Below are 22873 nucleotides of genomic sequence, written 5' to 3' on the forward strand. Positions count from 1 at the left end.
CTGACACTCCCTCAGTGTCCGTAGAACCATAGAGCATAGAAAAGGTACTGTACAGAAAGAGATCATTCAGCCCATTGTGTCAAAGAAACTAGCCACTCATTTTAATCCCACTTCCCAGCACCTGGTCCGTAGCCTTGCAGGTTACAGCACTACAGATGCAGATCCAGGTACCTTTTAAATGAGTTGAGCATTTCAGCCTTAACCACCAACTTGGGCAGTGAATTCCAAATGCCCACACCCTCTGGGTGGAAAAGTTTTTCCTCATGTCCCCTCTAATCCTTCCACCAATTACCTTAAAACTGTGCCCCTTGGTAATTGACCCCTCAGCTAGGCTGTGAGGAGACATTGGATTGGCTAGGATTGTTTCCCTTAGAATACAGGAGTCTAATGGGCGACCTAATTGAGGTGTACAAAATTATGAGAGGCCTAGATAGGGTAGAGAACTGTCACTTAGCTAGGCACGGATTGATCAGGGATAGTCAGCATGGTTTTGTTCGAGGAAGATTGTGTCTTATTAACTTAATAGAATTTTTTGAGGAAATAACATTGAGGATTGGTAAGGATAGTGCAATGGAGGTTGTGTACATGGATTTCATTAAGGCATTTGTCCTGCCAGATTCAAGGACCCATGGGCATGCACTCCAAGGTCTCTCACTTCCTCAACCCCTCTCAACAAATTCCCATTTATTGAGTATTCCCTTCCTTTGTTTGCCCTCCCAAATACATCACCTCACACTTTTCCAGGTTGAATTCCAATTGCCACTTCTCCACCCAATCAACAACACTATTGATATCATTCTGGCGTTGGCAGCTATCCCCTTCCCCATCAACTACATGGCCAATTTTTGTGTCATCTGCAAATTCCCAATCATGCCTCCCACATTTAATCCAAATCATTAATATATACAACAAACAGCAAGGGCTCCAACACTGAGCCCTGTGTAACACCATTGGAAACTATTTTCCATTGGCAAAGTCATTGATTGATTGATTGATTGAGTGTTGACTCTTTGTTTCCTGTCGCTGAGCCAATTTTGGATCCAACTCGCCACCTTCCCTGTGTCCCATGGGATCTCACTTTCCTGACCAGACTGTCATGTGAGACCTTGTCAAATGCCTCACTAAAATCCATGTAGACAACATCCACTCCACTACCCTCATCAATCCTCCTTGTTAGCTCCTCAAAAAATTCTATTAAATTAGTATATGATCTTCCCCTAACAAAACCATGCCGAATAACCTTGATCAGTCTGTGCCTTCCTAAATGACACTTTATCCTGTCTCTCAGAATTGTTTCCAATAATTTGCCCACAATCAAAGTCAGACTGACCAGCCTGTCATTTTCTGGCTCATCCCTTCGCACCCTTTTTAAATGATGGTATAATGTTCGCAGACCTCCAATCCTCTGGGACCTCGCCTGTATCTAGTGAGGATTGGAAAATGACCCTCAGAACATCCACCAATTCTTCCCCAGCTTCCTTCAATAGCCTGTGATTCAATCCATCCGGCCCTGGTGAATTATTCACCTTCAAAGCTGCCAGTCCCTCCAGTACACCCTCTCTCACTATGCTTATTGTATCTAATATTTCACACACGTCCCCTTTAACTAGAATGTCTGAATCATCCCTCTTCTTAGTGAAGACAGCAACAAAGTACTCATTGAGAACCCTTCCCACATCATCTGCATCAAACGACAAGTTACCATGTGCATCTCTGATAACCCCTACCTACTTTTTCCTTGGTTACTCAGTTGCTCTTAATGCACTGGTAAAACAACCCCTCAGTACTGACCCTCTGAATCTCCCTCAGTACTGATCCCCTGACACTCCCTCAGTACTGAGCATCCGACACTCCCAAAGTACTGACCCTTGACACACCCACAGTCCTGACCCCATGACACTCTCTCAATCCTGATCCCTGACACTCCCTCAGAATTGATCCCCTGACACTCCCTCAGTATTGATTCCCGACACTGCCTCAGCACTAACCCTCTGATAGTCCCTTAGTACTGACGCTCTGACACTCCCTTAGTACTGATGCTCTATCAGTACTGACCATCCGATGACACTCCCTCAGTACTGACCATCTGATGACACTCCCTCAGTACTGACTGCCTGACACTCCCTCAGTACTGACCATCTGATGACACTCCCTCAGTACTGACCATCTGATGACACTCCCTCAGTACTGACCATCCGATGACGCTCCCTCAGCATTGACCACCTGATGACACTCCCTCAGTACTGACCCTGACACTCTTGCATTCCCTCAGTCCTGACTGCGGATACTCCCTCAGTCTTTGTCCTGACCCTCTGACCCTCTGTCAGTATTACATTGGGAGTGTTGACCTGCATCATGTGCTCCAGTTCCCTGAAGTAGGGATTAAATCCACGAGCCTTTGGGTCAGATGAGAGAGTGTTCCCCGCTGGTCAGTAACAGTTAACAGTTCTCTGCTGGACACCAACATCAGTGCAGAGAGCTGGGATGTCTGATCCTCCATGGGGAAAGCTGCATGGAGCCACACCTAACAGCTCAATCGGTGAAATAGCCTCTGCCTCCCGGGGACCTCCTGTTATTGTCAGAGTGGCTTGTGACATTCACCAGCCCTCAAACCTTCGAATACACCAACCCAAATAAAAGCAGAAATTTGTGCGTCCCCTCGCGCTGAACTCCAGACTCTCAAACACCCCCCTGTTACATTTCAGCCCGTTCCCTTGCCGGTGAAAGGAGGCTCCCATTGATCTCCTGCCTGGTGTTTGGGATCGACACGAGGTGAAACAGTTCCCCGCAGACTGAGATTCCAGATGTTTGATTTTGCAGCATTTGAAAGTTTAATTGGGGAAACTGTTTAAAAAGGAAGAGGAGGCAGAAACTCTTATGTCGGGTGGTTGTGGAATAGTATATGGGCCTAGATACTAGAAGAAAGGGATCATCATAGAACCATAGAAAAATTACGGCACAGAAAGAGGCCATTCAGCCCATCGTGTCTGCGCCAGCCAAAAACAGAAAAAGAAACTAGCTGCTCATTTTAATCCCACTTTCCAGCACCTGGTCTGTAGCCTTGCAGGTTACAGCACTTCAGATGCAGATCCAGGTACCTTTTAACTGAGTTGAGCATTTCAGCCTCAACCACCAACTTAGGCAGTGAATTCCAGATACCCACCATCCTCTGGGTGAAAAGTTTTTTCTTCTTGTCCCTGCAAATCCTCCTGCCAATCACCTTAAATCTATTCCCCCTGGAAATTGACCCCTCGGCTAGGGAAAACAGCTATTTCCTGTCTACCCTATCTAGGCCCCTCATAATTTTGCACACCACAATTAGGTCATCCCTCAGCCTCCTTTGTTCTATGGAAAAGAACCCCAGCCTATCCAATCTTTCCTCGCAGCTGCAATTTTCAAGCCCTGCCAACACTCTTGTAAATCTCCTCTGTACTCTCTCTAGAGCAGTTATGTCCTTCCTGTAATCACAGCTTCCAACCATTGGAAAGAGCTTTCCTCCTATAGAAAAGGAGGAATTTTGAGACGTCCCCCGGGATGAATTTTTGTGATGCGCTGAGTAGGAATTTTGTGATGCTCCCTCGGTAGGAATATTGTGACGCCACCTGAATAGGAATTAAGTGTGAATGTAGTGCCTTGATATTTGTTATATGAGTTGGTTTATAATTTGAGAGTCAGAAGCTTTATTTATCCTTTAGTGACCAGCAGTTGTGGCTCAGTGGGTTCCCCCTAGCTCTCACTCTCACCTTTGAGTCAGAGGGGTGTGGGCTCAATTCTCACCCCAGCCACTTGAACACATAACCCAGGCTGACACTCCAGTGCAGTACTGAGGGAGTGCTGCACTGGTAGAGATGCCGTCTTTTGAATTAGACGTTAAACCAGGCCCCCAACCTCAGCTGGACGGAAATGTTCCCATGCCGCTATTTCGAAGAAGAGAAGTAAAGTTCTCTCCCGTGCCCTGGCCAATCCTTATCCCTCAGCCACCATTACTAAAACATATGATCTGGCCATTGTCATGTTGCTGATCATGGGATCTTGCTGTGCCAAAATTGGCTGCTGTGTTTCTTACATTGGAAAAATGATTCCCCATCTGGAATTGGGTAGGACAGTGGATCAGACACTGTCCTTTCCTCCTCTGGGACTGGATGGGTCAGTGGGTCAGACACTGTCCTTTCCTCCTCTGGGACTGGGTGGGTCAGTGGGTCAGACACTGTCCTTTCCTCCTCTGGGACTGGGTGGGTCAGTGGGTCAGACACTGTCCTTACCTCCTCTGGGACTGGGTGGGTCAGTGGGTCAGACACTGTCCTTACCTCCTCTAGGACTGGGTGTGTCAGTGGGTCAGACACTGTCCTTACCTCCTCTAGGACTGGGTGGGTCAGTGGGTCAGACACTGTCCTTTCCCCCTCTGGGACTGGTTGGGACAGTGGGTCAGACACTGTCCTTTCCTCCTCTGGGACTGGATGGGTCAGTGGGTCAGACACTGTCCTTTCCTTCTCTGGGACTGGGTGGGACAGTGGGTCAGACACTGTCCTTACCTCCTCTAGGACTGGGTGGGTCAGTGGGTCAGACACTGTCCTTTCCCCCTCTGGGACTGGTTGGGACAGTGGGTCAGACACTGTCCTTTCTCCCTTTTTGACCAAGTTTTACTCCAGAGTCTCTAGCCCATGTGCAGTACCGAGAGAGTGCTGCACAGCCAGTGGTGCAGTTTTTGAGGAGGAGACATTAAACCCAGGGCCTATTTATCTGCACTCTCAGGTGAATGTGAAAGAGTCCCTCCCCTGCTCACTATTTTGAAGAAGTTCAGTGGAGTTCTCCCTGGTGTCCTCCAGCCAGCAGGTAATCTGGCCATTATCGAGTTGCTGTTTGTGGGTGCCTGCTGTGCATCAATTGGCTGCTGCATTTCCTGCACAACAGTGATTACACATCAAGAAAAATAACTCAACGTTGAAATTTTTTGGGGTTACTGAGGTTGTGAAAGGTGCTATCAAAATGCAAGCTGTTGCTTTGCTTGCTAAGCGCTGTCGCCTCACATTCTCACAGCACAGGCTGTCCTGGGTGTGAGAGACCTGGGTATAAATAGAGTTGACGAGAGATGAAAAGTGAAGCACAATCACTGCAGTGCTCCTGACTAACAGCTGCTTTTGCCCTTTGAAGGAGGAGCAACCGTTGTCCAGGCTGTGAGACCACACTAGGCTGCAACATTGCCCTAGCCCGAGGGTTCAAGGGTCGTCCTGTCCCCAGAAAGTTCTTTTGCGGGCATGGATGGGGACTGCAACTTCCAATATTCCACCATGCTGCTCCACGGATTCCCGGAAGAAGAAATCCGGGAAACTGTGCTGGAGGATGGCGATGCTTCATATCAAACCGGCCTTGGTCTGGAGATGAACATGGAGGAGGTGAGTTATATCTGAATATCTCCTTTGAGAACTGGATTGTGAATCTTGGGATGACAGGAGCGAAGGACACTGGAGACTGAGCCACATCTTAAAGCACAGAGGGAGGCCATTCAGCCCATCATGTCCAACCGGCTCTCTGAAAGGACTTTCCAATCACTTCCGCTCACTGTCCATCTCATTCTCTCCATCCTCTCTCTCCATCTTCACTCTCTCCATCCTCTCTCTCTCCATCCTCACACTCTCCACCCTCAATCTCTCTATCCTCATTCTCTGCATCCTCACACTCCATCCTCACTCTCCATCCTCACTCTCTTCATCCTTATTCTCTCCACCCTCACTCTCTCCACCGTCACTCTCCGCTCACTCTCTCCATCCTCATTCTCCATCCACACTCTCTCTATCCTCACTCTCCATCCTCATTCTCTCCATTCTCATTCTCCATCTTCACTCTCTCCATTCTCATTCTCTTCGTCCTCACTCTCTCCATCCTCACACTCCCTCTCCCCACTTTCTCCATCCTCACACTTTCTCTCCTCTCTCTCTATATCCACACCCTCACAACCCTCATTCTCTCTACCTTCCCTCTTTCAATCCTAACTCTCCTCAATCTCCGCTCACTCTCCACTCACTCTCTCCATCCTCACTCTCTCCATCCTCACTCTCTCCATTCTCACTCTCCATCCTCAGTCTTTCCATCCTCACTCATCATCCTCATTCTCTCCACCTTCCCTCTCTCCATACTCACTCTCTCTTTCCTCACTCTCTCCATCCTTATTCTCTCCACCCTCACTCTCTCTACCCTCACTCTCTCCATCCTCACTCTCCAACCTCACTCTCCATCCTCACTCTCCATCCTCTCTCTCCATCCTCATTCCCTCCATCCTCACTCTTTCCATCCTTATTCCCTCCACCCTCCCTCTCTCCAGCCTCACTCAAAGTTCACTCTATCCATCCTCACTCTCTCCATTCTCTCCATCGTCACTCTCTCTATCCTCACTCGCTCCATCCTTATTCTCTCCACCCTCACTCTCTCCACGCTCACTCTTCGCTCGCTCTCTCCATCCTCACTCTCCATCCTCATGCTCGTCACTCTCCACTCACTATCTCCATCCTCACTCTCTCCATTCTCACTCTCCTCTATCTCCGCTCACTCTCTCCATCCTCACTCTCTCCATTCTCACTCTCCTCACTCTCCGCTCACTCTCTCCATCTTCACGATCCTCACTCTCTGCTCACTCTCTCCATCCTCACTCTCCACCCTATCTCTATCTTCACTCTCCACTCTTACTATCTCTAACCTCACTCTTTTCACTCTCCACTCACCCTCTCCACCCTCACTCTCTCCATCCACAATCTCTCCGTCCTCACACTCTCTCTCCTCTATCTCTGTATCCTTACCCCTCCACCCTCACTCTCTCTATCCTCACTTTCTCCACCCTCACTCTCTCTATCCTCACATTCTCTATCCTCATTCTCTCTATACCCACGGTCTCCATCCTGACTCTCCATTCTCGCTCTCTCCTTCCATACTCTCCACCCTCACTCTATCCATCCTCACTCTCCGCTCACTCTCTCCATCCTCACGCTCTCCATTCTCACTCTCCTCGCTCTCCACTCATTCTCTCCATCCTCACTCTCTCCACGCTCACTCTCTCCATCCTCACGATCCTCACTCTCTGCTCACTCTCTACATCCTCACTCTCTACCTTCACTCTCTTTATCCTCACTCTCCACCCTTACTATCTCTATCTTCACTCTCCACTCTCACTATCTATAACCTCACTCTTTCCATTCTCCACCCTCTCTCTGCTCACTCTCCGCTCACCCTCTCCACCCTCACTCTCTCCATCCTCACTCTCTCCATCCACATTCTCTCCGTCCTCACACTCTCTCTCCTCTCTCTCTGTATCCTTACCCCTCCACCCTCACTCTCTCTATCCTCTCATTCTCTATCCTCATTCTCTCTATACCCACGGTCTCCATCCTGACTCTCCATTCTCGCTCTCCTTCCATACTCTCCACCCTCACTCTTTTCATCCTCACTCTCCATCCTCACTATCTCTATCCTCATTCCCTCCAACTACACTCTCGTTACCCTCACATTACACCCTCACTCGCAGTCCACCCTTACTCTCTCCATCCCCACTCTCTCCATCCTCACAATCTCCATCCTCACTCTCTCCATCCTTATTCCCTCCGTTCTTACTCTCTCCAGCTTCACTCTCTCCATCCTCCCTCTCTCCATCCTCACACTCTCCACCCTCATTCTCTCTATCCTCATTCTCTCCATCCTCACTTTCTCCATCCTCAGTCTCTCCATCCTCAGTCTCTCCATTCTCAAACACTCTCCCCTCACTCTCTCCATCATCATACTCTTCTCCTCTCTCTCTATATCACACTCTCCATCCTCACTCTCTCCATCCTCATTCTCTCCATCCTCATTCTCTCCATCCTCACTCTCTGCTCACTCTCTCCATCCTCACTCTCCATCCTCACTCTCTCCATCCTCACTCCCTCCATCATTGCTCTCCTCACTCTCTGCTCAATCTCTCCATTCTCACTCTCCATCCTCACTCTCTCCATCCTCACACTCCATCCTCACTCTCCATCCTCACTCTCGCCATCCTCACTCTCTCCATCCTCACTCTCCATCCTCATTCTCTCCATCCTTATTCTCTCCACCTTCCCTCTCTCCATCCTAACTCTCCTCACTCTCTGCTCACTCTCTCCAACCTCACTCTCCGTCCTCACTCTCTCCATCCTCACTCCCTCCATCATTGCTCTCCCCACTCTCCATCCTCATTCTCACTATCCTCACTCTCTCCATCCTCACTCTCCACTCTCGTTCTCTCCATCTTCCCTCTCTCCATCTTCACTCTCTCCATCCTTATTCTTTCCACCCTCACTCTCTGCTCCCTCACTCTCTCCACCTTCACTCTATCCATCCTCACTCTCCGCTCACTCTCTCCATCCTCACTCTCACCGTTTTCACTCTCTCCATCATCACACTCTCTCCATCCTCACTATCTCCACCCACACTCACCACCCTCACTCTCTCTATCCTCATTCCCTCCACCTTCCCTCTCTCCATCCTAACTCTCCTCACTCTCTGCTCATTCTCTCCATCGTCTCTCTCTCCATTCTCACTCGCCTCACTCTCCGCTCGTTCTCTCCATCCTCACTCTCCTCCATCTCCGCTCACTCTCTCCATCCTCACTCTCCATCCTTACTCTCTCCATCCTCACACTCAATCCTCACTCTCCATCCTCAATCTCTCCATTCTCACTCTCCATTCTCGTTCTCTCCACCTTCCCTCTCTCCACGCTCACTCTATCCATCCTCATTCTCTCCATTCTCACTCTCCTCACTCTCCGCTCACTCTCTCCTTCCTCATTCTCACCATTCTCAATCTCTCCATCCTCATACTCTCTCTCATCACTCTCTCTCCTCTCTCTCTATATCCTCACCCTCACCACCCTCACTCTCTCTGTCCTCATTCTCTCCATCCTCACTCTCTCCATCCTCACTCTCTCCATCCTCACTCTCTCCATCCTCACTATCTCCACCCACACTCTCCATCCTCAATCTACGTCCTCATTCTCTCCACCTTCCTTCTCTCCATCCTAACTCTCCGATCATTCTCTCTATCCTCTCTCTCTCCATTCTCACTCACCTCACTCTCCGCTCGCTCTCTTCATCCTCACTCTCTTCATCCTCACTCTCTGCATCCTCACTGTCTCCATTCTCACCCTCCTCACTCATCGCTTGCTCTCTCCATCCTCACTCTCCTCACTCTCCGCTCACTCTCTCCATCCTCACTCTCCATTCTCACCCTCCTCACTCTCCGCTTGCTCTCTCCATCCTCACTCTCCTCACTCTCTGCTAACTATCTCCTCCCTCACTCTTTCCATTCTCATTCTCCTCACTCTCCACGCTTTCTCCATTCTCATTCTCTCTATTCTCACTCTCCTCACTCTCGGCTCACTCTCTCCATCCTCACTCTCCACCTCACTCTCTTCATCCTCACTCTCCATCGTCCGTCTCTCCATTCTCAATCTCTTCATCCTCATTCTCTCCATCCTCATTCTCTCCATCCTCACTCTCCTCACTCTCCACTCACTCTCTCCATCCTCACTCTCTCCATTCTCACTCTCCTCACTCTTCGCTCACTCTCTCCATCCTCACTCTTTCCATGATCATTCTCCTCACTCTCCACTCTCTTTCTCCATCCTCACTCTCCACCCTCACTCTCTCCACCCTCATCCACTCGCCACCCTCGCTCTCTCCACCCTCACTCACTCTCAACCCTTGTTCCTTTTCCTTTCAAAATGCTCTTGGCCTTTTTCATGAAGCCTCATTTCCGAGCAGAACCCCTTTCAGAATGTCAGCTTACTTATCTCCCCCTCCTGCTTCCATTTCCTCCCCAGGGCCTGCGACTTGACCTCAGTGCCAAGGCTGCGGTGTGTGCTGGCTGTGGAGAACCCATCTATGACCGTTACGTGTTGTTTGCGGTGGATAGGCCCTGGCACGCCCGCTGCCTGAAGTGTTGTGTGTGTGACCTAGCCTTGGGCTCAGAGCTCACATGTTTCTCTAAAGACGGCGACATTTATTGCAAGGACGATTATTACAGGTAAGGTGCCGGGCCATTTCTCTCTTTCAGAGGGTGGGCGAGACCATCCTATTCTCAACTGTCTTTGCCCTACTGTCTCCCTGGGTCATGCAGCAAATGACCCTGAATCTTAACATTAAACTCAACCCTACCCCAAATCCCCAACCCTAAACCCCAAACACAAATCCCCAAATTCTAGCCTCTAACCCTACCACAAATCCCCAACCCTAAACCCCAAACACAAATCCCCAAATTCTAGCCTCTAACCCTACCACAAATCCCCAACCCTAAACCCCAAAGCTCAAATTCAATAGCCAGAACAGTCAATGCTAAGACCTCACACCAACCCCACCCCCCAACTCGAATCATCAACATTAGCCTTAAAGCCAACCCCAAACTTTAATGTGAAACCCCAACTCCAATCCAAACCTCAACATTAAACTCAGCTCTAACCCCAAATCCCCAACACTAAACCCCAAATGCCAACCACAAAATCTCAAACTCCAGCCTTTAACCCGAATTCCCCAGCATGAAACCCCAACCCTGATTCCTAAACTCTAAACTCAACTCCAACCTTGAACCCTCAAGACTAAACCCTAATACCAATCCCACCCACAATTACGAAACCTCAACCCCAACCCTGAACCCTGACCTTAAACTTAATCCTGACCCCAAATCCCAACACTAAACCCCAAAAGCCAACCGAAAAACCCCAACACTGAACTGTAACACAAGTGCCGAGCCTGAACACCTGACACTGGTGCAATCCCGAACCCCCAAATCTCCAACACAACCCACAATCCCTAAATCTCCAACACAAGTCCCAACATTGAACCCAGAACTAAACTCAACCCCAATCCTTATTCACCCCTCAGCCCTAACTTCAATTCCAGCCCCCTTATCTCTAACCCCAATAATATCTCTTCTACCTCGGTCACACAACAGGTAGCCAAACTCTAACTGCCCAAACCATAATCTAATGGAGGCAAGCTAACCCGAACCCTCAAATACCCTCACATCAAAGACAAACCCTAACTGTGATCCTAATCCTGAACCTAAACTAAACCAGTTTTACCCTCAGGAATCTAGAACTTGCCTGGTACCCCAACTTCAAAAACTAAAGCCACCTGCAACACTCCAGCAACCAGAACTCACACTGAACAAACATCCCTCATACAAGGAGTCGGCAATTGGGTGGAACCCAGAACCAACCCCGTTAACATAATCCCAGCTTGGGAGAAGACAAATTACCTGAAGGGAGATATTAGTAAGAGAAACAGGAAATAGAAAGCTTGAACCAAACACTAGTGGCAAGCCCCCGTCAAACAAGAGCTCGCAAAATAAGAAGTTCAACATAAGGAGGACGTTCCCCCTCCTGTCCACAACCCCTAAACCCTAACCCATTCCCTAATCCCATTCACTCAATGACCAAGACACCAAGTGTTGGGCAGGATTCAGGAGTGTGGGGGAATGGGTGTGGTTTTAATTTGATTTGTTAAGACCTGCTGTAACAGCCAACAACAGCAATGGCAGATGCATTTATTTAACTCCGTAAAGCCACTTCATGAAATGATATAAGAGAGAAATTACCACCCAGCCATGTAAGGAGATATTGAGGAAGGTGACTCTATTTTTATATTATTCGTAAAGAGCTAAGAATTAATGGACCTCAAGATCCTGAAGGGTCTTGATAGGGTAGATGTGGAGAGGATGTTTCCTCTTGTGGGAGAATCTAGAACCAGGGGTTTTTGTTTATAAATAAAGGGTCGCCTATTTAAGAGATGAGGAGAAATATTTTCTCTCGGAGGTTGGTGAGCCTTTGGAACTCTCTTCCTCAAACGGCAGTGGAAGCAGAGTCTTATTCACCCTATAAGGCAAAGGCAGGTAGATTCTTGACAAACAAGGGGGTAGGTGGGAATGTGGAGTTGAGGTTACATTCAGACCAGCCATGACCTTATTGAACAGAGGAGCAGGCTCGAGGAGCTGAGTGGCCTACTCCTGCTCCTAATTCGTACCTTCATATGTTATGTGAATATATATCCTGGGGTACCACATTTTATTACTGCACTGCGGTCATGTGCCGAGTAACAATGTATCAGTCTATCAGTCTACCAGCTATGCGGAGAATGGCAAGAAATCCACTTGATGAAGCTCCAGCATTCTGAGTTTTCAGGGTCACTTTTAGGGGAGGCAATGGCATAGTGGTATTGTTGCTGGACTAATAATCCAGAGACCCAGGTTAATGATCTGGGGACCAGGGTTCAAATCCCACCATGGCAGATGGTTTGAATTTGAATTCAATCTCTAATGATGACTATGAAACCAAAATCCATCAGATTCATGAATGCCCTTTAGGGAAGGAAATTTGCTCTCCTTACCTGCTCTGGCCTACATGTAACTGCAGACCCACAGCAATGTGGTTGACTCCTAAATGCCCTCTGAACAAGGACAATTTGGGATGGGCATTAGATGTTGGCCTAGCCAGTGATGCCCCCATCCCATGAATGAATTTAAAAATAAGTTTGAAGTGTGTTTATTTCTAACTTACAAGAGTTGGGATTCAATGGAGGTCTAAAAGGAAGAGAAAATAGAAGTAGAGGCAGAGAGGGTTAGCAGAGGATACTCAGAGCTTAGGGTTTAGATGGTTGAAGGCACAGTTGCCAATGCTGGAGTGATGGGATTAACAAGGACAGGAGATACACCAAAGACTTGAGTTAGAGAGAGAGAGAGTCTGGGGGTTGTAGAGCTGGTGCAGGTTACTGGGATAGAGTGGGACAAAGTCATGAAGTCGGTTTAAACTCGAGGATGAGAATCAAGAGTTCGGAAGCCAATGTTGATCAGCGAGCACTGAATATTTGGAGATGGGGGGGGTTTGCTTGGCCATCCCTAGTTGTCCTGGTGACTTTCAGGGTCACTTTTACTGGCACCAGCTCTTTATTAGTTAGTACTAAACCTCTTCAACCTCTCTGTCCGCTCCTTTGAGATGATCCTTAAAACCTACCCCTTTGACCAGGCTTTTGGTCACCCTGCCCTTGTGCCTCCTTATGTGACTCGGTGTCAAAGTCTGTTTGATAATCTCTCCTCGGAAGCACTTTGGAACATGTTACTATGTCAACAGGTGCTTTTTCAATGCAAGTTCTGGTTCTTATTGCATGTATTACATATATTTTCCACATGTCCACTTGCTGCCCATGACTTTCCATCATTCATATCAGACCTTTTATGACCAAAAGTGTTTTTCAGCCCATGAAGTCCTCTTGTAGTCAAGGAAATGGAGCAGCTAATTTATGCACAGCAAGTTTCCTCTAACAGCAATGAGATAACAACCAATCAGTTTTTCTTGTGGTGGTGATTGAGGGATAAATATTGGCCAGGGCGAAACTTTCTGCTCCTCTTCCAAACAGTGGCTGTAGAGTCTTTTATGTCCACCTGAGATGGCTGAGGGGGTCTTTGTTTAATGTCACATCTGAAAGGAGGCACATCTGGCTGTTTGTTATAGTTCCTCAGTACCGCACTGGGAGCACCAGCCTAGAATTTGTGATTGTGTTTCTGAAGTGGAATTTGTAGCCACAACTTCCTGCCTCAGGGGCGAGACAGCTACCCACTGAACCATGATCCACACTGCCCCTTTGCACTCTTTTCCCTTTAACCAGGAGGTTTTGTGTGAAGCAGTGTTCCCGCTGCCACCTGGGGATCCCGGCCTCGGAGATGGTGATGCGGGCCAAGGAGGAGGTCTACCACGTCAGCTGCTTCACGTGTGCCATCTGTGGTGAGGCCCTGATGACGGGCGACCTCTTTGGCACGCGGCAAGGCCTGGTGTACTGCCAGGCCCACTTTGAGCTGCTGTGCCGGGAGGAGGACGAGGCCAGGCTGACGGATGGCCTGACAGAGCTGGCCCTCAGGGTCGATGAGGGAGTCGCAGTGGGTCATGGGGACAGTGACTGGGTCACCCGGAGGGGCAGTGCCCGCAAGCGGAGAGGCACCAAACTCCACGTCGAGGGAGACGACTTTAATCAAGGTGCGTTTTACTGTCGTTCCTTATAATCTTGCTCTTGGAGTCAATCTTTGTGATTGACTCTTTTAAAAGAAACAAGGGAAGAAACAGGAGAGGCATCCCTACGTATATTTGTTAGAAAAAGGTGTGGTGGCAGAGGACTGGCAGATAGTTAATGTAATTCCTATATTTAAGAAAGGGGACAGAACATGTTTAGGACATTATAGACCAATCAGCTTAACATCAATGGCATGAAAAATAATGGAGGCTTTACTAAAAGTGAGAAAAATAATGATGAATAGTCAGCATGGATTTCAAAAGGGATCATCTCTTGCTTGAACAGTTGTATTGAATTTTTTGAGGAGGTTACGGACAGAGTAGACAATGGGAATGTAATAGATGTAATCTATCTAGATTTTCAGAAGACTGTTGATAAGCCCCATAATAGGCTGTTAAGATCAGAGAACAAAGAGTTGGGGACAAGAGGCAGAATGAATGGCCAGTTGGCTTCAACACAGAAAGCAGAGAATGGGAGTAAAGGGGAGTTATCCAGAATGGCAGAAGAAGGATCAGAGCAGGAGCAACTGTTGGTCACAATTTATATTAAAGGTTTGGACTTTGGAATGAGAAACAAATTTGCGGAGGACACCAAATTGGTAGAAAATTGGGAGGGTGGGGACAGGGGATGGTGAACACTGAGGAGAATTGCAACAAATTACAAGAGAACATTAATAAATGTGTTGCATGGGTAAATAACCAGCAAATGAAGTTGAACACAGAAAAATGTGAGGCAGTACGTTGTGCAGGAAGAATAGGGCACCTTGGAAGGTGCAAGTCTTGGTGGAGTAGAGAAACAAAAAGATCCTGGAGTAAAATAATAATCACCAAAAGCTACATCACAGGTCAGCAAGATTGTTAAAAAGCAAACCAAGCACTAGGTTTTATTTCTAAAGGAATAGAATTGTGAAGTTACACTAAAGCTGTATCAAACCTTGGTTAGACCACACTGAGTAGTGCATACAGTATTTTTATAAAACAGATTATAGGAAGAATATAGAGGCACTGGAGACGGTGCAGAGCAGATTTACAAGGATGATTAGCTGAAATACCTGGACACATACATCAGGAAAGGGGTGATAGGCTGGGTCTCTTTTCTCTTGGGAAAAGACGGCCAAGGTGGGGACTAATTGAGATCTTGAAAGTGATGCAAGTTTTTAACATACACCACCCGCGGCCTCCTCCCCTCTCCCTCACGCCGATTCCTCTTGTGGGGAAGAGAATAATGAGCGGCCATCAATATAAGATCGTCACCAAGAAATCTAATAGGGAATTCAGAAGGATGTTCTTTACCAAGAGAGCGGTGAGAATATGGAACTCGCTACCACAGGGAGTGAACAGTATTTAAAGGGAAGCTAGACAAGCAGATGAGGGAGAAGGGAATAGATGGTTACAATGAAAGATTTAGATCAGAAAAGATAGGAGGAGATGTGAGTGGAACATCAACGCCAGCATCAACTGGTTGGGTTGAATGGCCTACTTCTGTACTGTATGTCCTGTGTTCTTTTGCAGTGGGAAATGTGTCCCTCCTTACCCAGTCTGGTCCATGTGTGACTCTAGCCTCAGTAATGCGCTTTACAGAGAGAAATCTGCCCTCTTTACCCAGTCTGGTCTATGTGTGACTCCAGTCTCAGTAATGCCCTTTACAGAGGGAAATCTGCCCTCCTTACCCAGTCTGGTCTATGTGTGACTCTAGCCTCAGTAATGCCCTTTACAGAGGGAAATGTGTCCCTCCTTACCCAGTCTGGTTTATACGTGACTCCAGTCTCAGGAATGCCCTTTACAGAGGGAAGCCTACCCCTGCTTACCCAGCTTGGACTATATATGTGACTTTTGACCCATATCCCATAGTGGTTGACTCCTTCGCCCTCTGACATTGTCCAGGAAGCCATGGGATTGTGTCAAATCTCCATACAGGATCAAGAAGACTCACCAGCATGCTCTGGGTAACTGAGGATGGGCAACATGTGTTGGCCTTACCAGTGATGCCCGCCTGATATTGGGTGGCTGCAAGATGGATGGTCCACATGGTACTGCACCTTCTCCTGCACCACCCCACCTCCATCTCCTGAACACCTTCCTCCCATACCCTATTGCTTCATACCCCTGTATCACCCTTTGGAAAAGATATGTTAACATTGGGAGGAGAGTGCAGATTCAGCAGCAGCTTACCAGGGCCCCAAAGGTTACATAATGAGGAGAGATTACATAAACTAGGCTTGTATTTTTTTTTTATTCATTCATAGGATGTGGGCTTCGCTGGCTGGGCCAGCATTTATTGCCCATCCCTAACTGCCCTTGAGAAGGTGGTGGTGAGCTGCCTTCCTGAACCACTGCGGTCCCTGTGATGTAGGTACATCCACAGTTCTGTTAGAGAGGGAGTTCCAGGATTTTGACCCAGTGACAGTGAAGGAACGGTGATATATTTCCAAGTCGAGATGGTAATTGGCTTGGAGGGGAACTTCCAGGTGGTGGTGTTCCCATCTATTTGCTGCCCTTGTCTTTCTAGATGGTAGAGGTCATGAGTTTGGAAGGTGCTGCCTAAGGAGCCTTGGTGAGTTGCGGCAGTGTGTCTTATAGATGGTACACATGGCTGCCACTGTGTGTTGGTGGTGGAGGGAGTGAATGTAGATGGGGTGCCAATCAAGCTTTGTCTTGGATGGTGTCAAGCTTCTTGAGTGTTGTTGGAGCAGCATTCATCCAGGCAAGTGGAGAACATAGAAGGAGTTTTTAGCCTGGAGTATATAAGGTTAAGGGGGGAATTTGATTGTGTTATTTTACTGATGGGATAAAAAAAAATCTTTTTGTTGGTGTCAGAGTCTAGGACATGGGGACATAACCTAAAAATCAGGCAGGCCATCTGAGAGAAGTTAGGAAACACTTCTTCACACAAAGAGTGGTGGAAGTGTGAAACTGTCCCATAAACAGCAATGGGTACGAGCAAAATGAATAATTTTAAATCTGAGATTGATAGCTTTTTCTGGATAAGGATATAGAGGAGGTGGAGCCAAATTGGGTGGGTAGAGTTAAGATTCAGACCCACCATGCTTTCATTGAATGGTGGTAGAATTTGGAGGGGCTGAATGGCTTCCTCCTGTTCCTTCTCGTGTGGGTTTTGTGATTCCGTGTGAAGTGTTGTTTCCGTGTTCTGGTTTCAGTCTGTCCCGAGGGGGAACAGCCTCTGGAGGAGCCCCGCTACTGTGCCCAACAGAAGGCAAAACGAATCCGTACCTGCTTCAAGCACCACCAACTCCGCACCATGGAGTCTTACTTTGCAGTCAAACACAACCCAGATGGGAAGGACTGGGAGCAGCTCTCCAAGAAGACCGGCCTTCCCAAGCGAGTCCTCCAGGTGAGAACAGCTCACAAGCTCCAGTCACCCACCCCCAGGTACTCGTTAAAACAAGACAGAAAGTTAGCTTAACAATACAGCAAATGATCATCAGGTAAATGGCAGGTTGGCCTTTATTGCAAGGGGTTCGAAAATTAAAGAAGTCTTATCCAGTTGTACAAAGTTTTGGTGAGAACGCATCTGGAATATTGTGTGTAGATTTGGTCTCCACATTTAAGAAGGGATATGCTCACATTGGAGGCTGTACAGCAAAGGTTCACTAGATTGGTCCCTGGGATCCACACTGGTTGGTGAAGATAAAACTAAGGCACAGCAGCTTTCTATGTTGGAGAGCTTTTATTGACTTAATTCACAGTAGACATTATTCCAACACAGCCCCCTGCCCTGTGTCCCAGCTATCCCCATTTATAGGTGCACAGGTAACCCATCACCTGTTTAACAATGTAATTGCCATTAAACCTCAACAATATACTGATAAGATCTCCTATGATGAGAGGCTGAATAAATTGGGGCTTATATTCACTGGGGTTTAGAAAAATGAGAGGAGATCTCACTGAAACATAGAAAATTCTGAAGAGGCTCAAGGGTGGACACTGAGAGATTGTTTCCGCTGTTCGGGGAATCTAAAACATGGGGACAAAGCCTCAGGATAAAGGGCTGAGCATTTAGGATTGAGATGAGGAGAAATTTCTTCACTCAAAAGGTTGTGAATATTTGGTATTCTCTACCCCAGAGGGTTGTGGATGCTCCATCGTTGAATACATTTAAGACTGGGTCAGATGGATTTTTGGCCTCTCAGGAAATTAAGAGTTATGGGGACCAGTAGGGAAAGTGGGGTTGAGGTTTACAATCAAGCTTGATCTTTTTGAATGGTGGAGCAGGCTCAATGGGCTGAATGGTCTACTCCTGCTCCAATGTCTTATGTTCTTTTACAACATGGTAGGGCCCTGAGTTCAAATCCTAACCCCAGCAAAGGCTAAATGTAATAACCAAGAGGATTTGATCAGGAAACTGTTTCCACACCTGCAGGGACGGGGTGAAGGTGTGGGGATGTGAGGGGGTGGGGGGGGGGGTTGCAGGGTGGGGGTGTGTGGGTGTGGGGGGGGGTGGAGTTGCAGGGTAGGGTTTGCGAGGAGGGAGTGTGGGGGGTGTGGGGTTGGGGGGGTGCAGGGTGGGGGTGTGTGGGTGTAGGGATGTGAGGGGCTGGCGGGGTGCAGGGTGGGGGTGTCTGGGTATGGGGGGGGTGGGGATGCAGTGTGGGGTTTGGGAGGTGGGGGTGTGGGGGAGGTGGGGTTTTGGAGGTGGGGGTGGGTGGGTGGGGGTGCAGGGTGGGGGTGGGGGTGTAGGGTGGATGATGGGAGGTGGGGTTGTGGGGTGTGGTAGTGCAGGGTGGGGGTTTTGGAGTTGGGGGCATGGGGGTGCAGGGTGCGGGTTGGGAGGTGGGGGTGTGGGTGGTGTTGGAGGGTGGGGATGTGGGTTGGGAGGTGGGTGTGTGGGAGCAGTGAGGAGCAGGGTTGGGGTTTTGGAGGTGGGATGTGGGGGGTGTTGAGGGGGTGGGGGTGCAGGGTGGGAGTTTTGGAGGTGGGGATGTGGGGGTGCAGGGTGGGATTTGGGAGGTGGGGTTGTGGGGGGTGATAGTGCATGGTGGGGTTTGGGAGGTGGGGGTGGTGGGGGTGCAGGGTGGGGGTTGGAAGGTGGGTGTGTTGGGGGGTGGTAGTGCAGGGTGGGGGTTGGGAGGTGGGGGTCGGGGTTGTGGGGGTGCAGGGTGGGGGTTGGGATGTGGGGGTGTGGGGGGTGTGGGGTGCAGGGTGGGGGTTGGGAGGTTGGGGGTGTGGGCGTGCAGTGTGGGGGTTTTGGAGGTGGGGGTGTGGGGGGTGCAGGGTTGGGGTGGGGAGGTGGGGGTGTGGGGGGTGGTAGTGCAGGGTAGGGGTTGTGAGGTGGGGGAGTGGGGAGTGTGGGGGGTGGGGGTGTAGGGTGGGGGTTGGGAGGCGGGGGTGTGGGGGGTGTGGGGAGGTGGTGGTGGTGCAGGGTGGGGGTTGGGAGGTGGGGTGTGGGGGTGCAGGGTGGGGTTTTGGAGGTGGGGGTGTGGGAGGTGTGGGGGGGTGTGGAGGTGCAGGGTGGGGGTTGGGAGATGGGGATGTGGCGGGTGGTAGTGCAGGATGGGGGTTGGGAGGTGGGGGAGTGGGGAGTGTGGGGTGTTGGGGGTGCAGGGTGGGGTTTGGGAGGTGGGGTTGCAGGGGTGTGGGGGTGCAGGGTGGGGATTGGGAGGTGGGGTGTAGGGGGTGTAGGAGGGCAGGGTGGGGGTTGGGAGGTGGGGGTGTGGGGAGTGTGGGAGTGCAGGGTGGGGATTGGGAGGTGGGGCTTTGGGGTTGTGGGAGTGCAGGGTGAGGGTTGGGAGGTGGGGGTATGGGGGTTGTGGGGCTGGGCGTGTGCAGGGTGGGGGTGTGTGAGTGTAGGAGTTTGAGTGTTTGGGGGGTGGGGAGGGGTGTGGGGTCGGGGTATGGGAGTTGCGGGTGGGGGTTGCTGGTGGTGGAGGGGCGGGGATGGTTGGGGCAAGCCCAGGACAACTTAAAATTAGAGAAAGGTCATTCATAAAAGAAGTTCAGAAAGGCTTCTTTGCCCGAACGCTCGGGTTGTGGGACTCTCTCCTGCAGACAGCAGTAGACACTTCCTCAATTAATCATTTCAGATCTGAGATCGATGCAAATGGATCGACCAATGCCCTTCAGGCAAACCCAGCCTTGAATATACTCGAGGGTGGGGCAGATCTACAGCACCTTTCATGACCTTGGGACATCTCAAAACGCTTTAGAGCCAATGAAGTACCTTTTGAAGCGTAGTCACTTAGCAAAGGGGGCACCAAATCCACGCACAGCAAGATCCCACAAACATCAAGTGAGACAACGACCAGATGAGGTCTTTATTTTTAGCAATGTTAATCGAGAGACAAATACTGACTGGGATACTGAGGAGGACTCCCCCGATCTTTGAAAGAGTCGCAGGGGGGTCTTTTACATCCAGATGAGAGGGCAACGGGGCCCTTGGTTTAATGATTCATCTGGAAGGTGCTGCACTGGGAGTGTCGGCCTTCACTGATGTGCTCAAGTCCTGGAGTGGGACTTGAACCAGTGACCTTTCTGACTGGGAGGCAAGAGCGCTGCCCAGTGGCAGTGTCAGAATGTAAAGGTGGAAGGACGGTGGGAGAGGCAAGGGAGGAACTGGGGGGGTGGGGTGCGGGGGCGGTGGGATGGTGGGGGAGGGAAGGGGGTGTAAAGTAGATTGTTCCTGCCCAATGGGTAGATGTTTATTTGTCCCCTTTTAACTGTTTGTAGGTTTGGTTTCAGAACGCTCGAGCTAAGCTGCGGAAGAGCCTCCTGCAGGAGGAGAACACAGACAGCGACAATGTGTCGGATCCTCATGAGCTGCCTCACTCCCCGGTGGCCCAGCACACCACGGGACCCCTGGGGCCCCCGAGCCCCCTCTTCTCCACCCCCAGTGGCATGGCACCCTGCCCCCAACCAACCCGGCCTTCGATGGCACCCATCTTCCTGAACTTCGATCCCGCGGAGCCTCCTGACTCCCTCCAGACAATCGACCGTACCAACCTGTGCTAAAGGCGCTCTTTCAAGGACAAATTGCACCAAATAGAGAAAACTCCCGCGGGATCTTGGCACAGCCTGCACCGGGAGGCGGGTCTCGGCAGTGGCTTTTTTGGGAATTATACATTGACGCATTTAGATTGGGAAGCTAGGTAAGCACGTGAGGGAGAAAGGAATGGAAGGATATGGTGATAGGCTGAGATGAAGAGGAGTGGGAGGAGGCTCATGTGGAAGACAAACACCAGCAAAGGCCAGTTGGGCCGAATGGCCTGTTTCTGTGCCGTGCTAAATTCAGCCTAATTCTATGAGTGAAGGGGTCAGGATCCAGAATGCAGAAACTTCCCACCGGTGAATTAATTGCCAACACACAGGGAGCCCCCACCCTCCAATCGCGAAGGGAGGTAAACCCGTCAGGTACACCGAGAAGATTGATGTGCCATTAAACCGGGATTCTCAGCCATGGAGGGTGTGGGATTACAAAGGAATCAGCCTCCTCCCCTGCCGGGCCATTGAGATGTCTGGCTCCCATTCACTTGTCTATTACCTGAACGATTTGCCCTTGGCCCCGCACACTGTTGGGGTCAGTTAGGGATCGTCCCAATGCCCCCCACCCCTGGGTACTGTGCCAGTCACATGCCTACTGCTGGGGGGTCACCAACCCCCCACAATTTCCTTGGAGTCTCCAGGAATGAAAGATTCAACTCCTGGACCGAGCAACTCGAGGAGAGAGAGAGAGAACTCATTGGGGAATCACACAAGGAAATATTTGTTTCATTTCATTTTCTTTCAACGGTTTTGATAAATTAGCTGTAGAACAATCTGAGCTGGAGCAAGGGTGAAACGCTGTTGGAGCGAGCGAGGTAATTGGAGGTAGGAGTTCAAGTCATAAAGGCCTCTGGGAATATGTCCGCCAGAGTTTGGTTCTGCTCAACGCCGATCTCTTCCGGACTGTATTTGGTATCGAGTAGCTGGCAATATCAAACATTTATCATCCCCATAGATCCTTGCTAGAAAGTGACTGGATCTGTAACGGAAATAGTTTGAGATTCTGTGTGTGTGAGAGGGAGAGAAAGAGAGCCATAAGTAAATTGTGTTAAATCAGTGTTATAACATTGAACACGCTAAAGTTAGAGGGAGTTATGGAAACATGTGGCTCTTACTGAGATATCTTATAGACAGAGAGAGAGAGAGTGTGTATTAAAGAGAGCCATAGTAAGATTTACTGGGGTCTTACTGAGAAAGGTTATAGTACCCCTCTTTTAGAAAGAGCTATCACATGATGTATTGAGAGCTTAGTGAGATACATGATAGAAAGAGAGAGTGAGCGCTCCTTAATGAGAAAAACAGTAGTAAGATTTACTGGGGTCTTAGTGAGGTAGGTCATAGGGAGAGAGAGTATCCCTTTATTAGAAAGAGCTGTCGTATGACTTATTGCCATCTTAGTGAGATAGCTTATAGAGATAGAGCTTCTTATGAAAGGGATCTGTAGTAAGGTATGCTGGAATCTTCATGAGATAGCTTAGAGAGAGAGGGAGCTCCTTATTAAAGGGAGCATGTAGTAAGATATACTGTGCTCTTTGTGAGATAGCTTATATATAGAGAATCCCTTTCTTAGGAAGAGCTGTCTTATGGTGTATTGGGGTCATGGTGAGATAGATCGTAAAGTGCCCAAGCTCTTACTAGAGAGAGAGCTGCAGTAACATTTACCAGAGTTTCAGCATAAAACATTATAGAGAGAGAGTGTGCTTATTAGAAGGATCTGTAGAATGATGTATTGTGGTCTTACTGAGATTTGATAATAGAGAGTGAGAAAGGCCCTCTATTAAAAAAAAGCTGTGGTAAAATTTATTGAGCTTTTAGTGAAATAAG

General features: G+C 49.1%; 1 protein-coding gene across 1 annotated transcript; it reads left to right on the forward strand.

The window, feature by feature from the left end:
* Nucleotides 1–5255: 5255 nt before the first annotated feature.
* On the forward strand, nucleotides 5256–21019 carry LOC121291306 (LIM/homeobox protein Lhx9-like). Its single transcript, XM_041212379.1, has 5 exons — nucleotides 5256–5393; nucleotides 9821–10023; nucleotides 13656–14020; nucleotides 17212–17405; nucleotides 20738–21019. The coding sequence occupies exons 1-5, from the start codon at nucleotides 5256–5258 to the stop codon at nucleotides 21017–21019; spliced, it is 1182 nt and encodes a 393-aa protein (XP_041068313.1).
* Nucleotides 21020–22873: the final 1854 nt, after the last annotated feature.

Source organism: Carcharodon carcharias, chromosome 19, assembly GCF_017639515.1.
Source record: "Carcharodon carcharias isolate sCarCar2 chromosome 19, sCarCar2.pri, whole genome shotgun sequence".
NCBI classification, from domain to species: domain Eukaryota; kingdom Metazoa; phylum Chordata; class Chondrichthyes; order Lamniformes; family Lamnidae; genus Carcharodon; species Carcharodon carcharias.

What these genes read in the sequence shown, in the direction of transcription:
- LOC121291306 (XM_041212379.1), top strand. Translation starts at nt 5,256, where the DNA reads ATGGATGGGGACTGCAACTTCCAATATTCCACCATGCTGCTCCACGGA. An exon ending in TGGAGATGAACATGGAGGAG is followed by an intron (nt 5,394 to 9,820) that starts GTGAGTTATATC and finishes TTTCCTCCCCAG; the next exon opens with GGCCTGCGACTTGACCTCAG. An exon ending in TGCAAGGACGATTATTACAG is followed by an intron (nt 10,024 to 13,655) that starts GTAAGGTGCCGG and finishes CCCTTTAACCAG; the next exon opens with GAGGTTTTGTGTGAAGCAGT.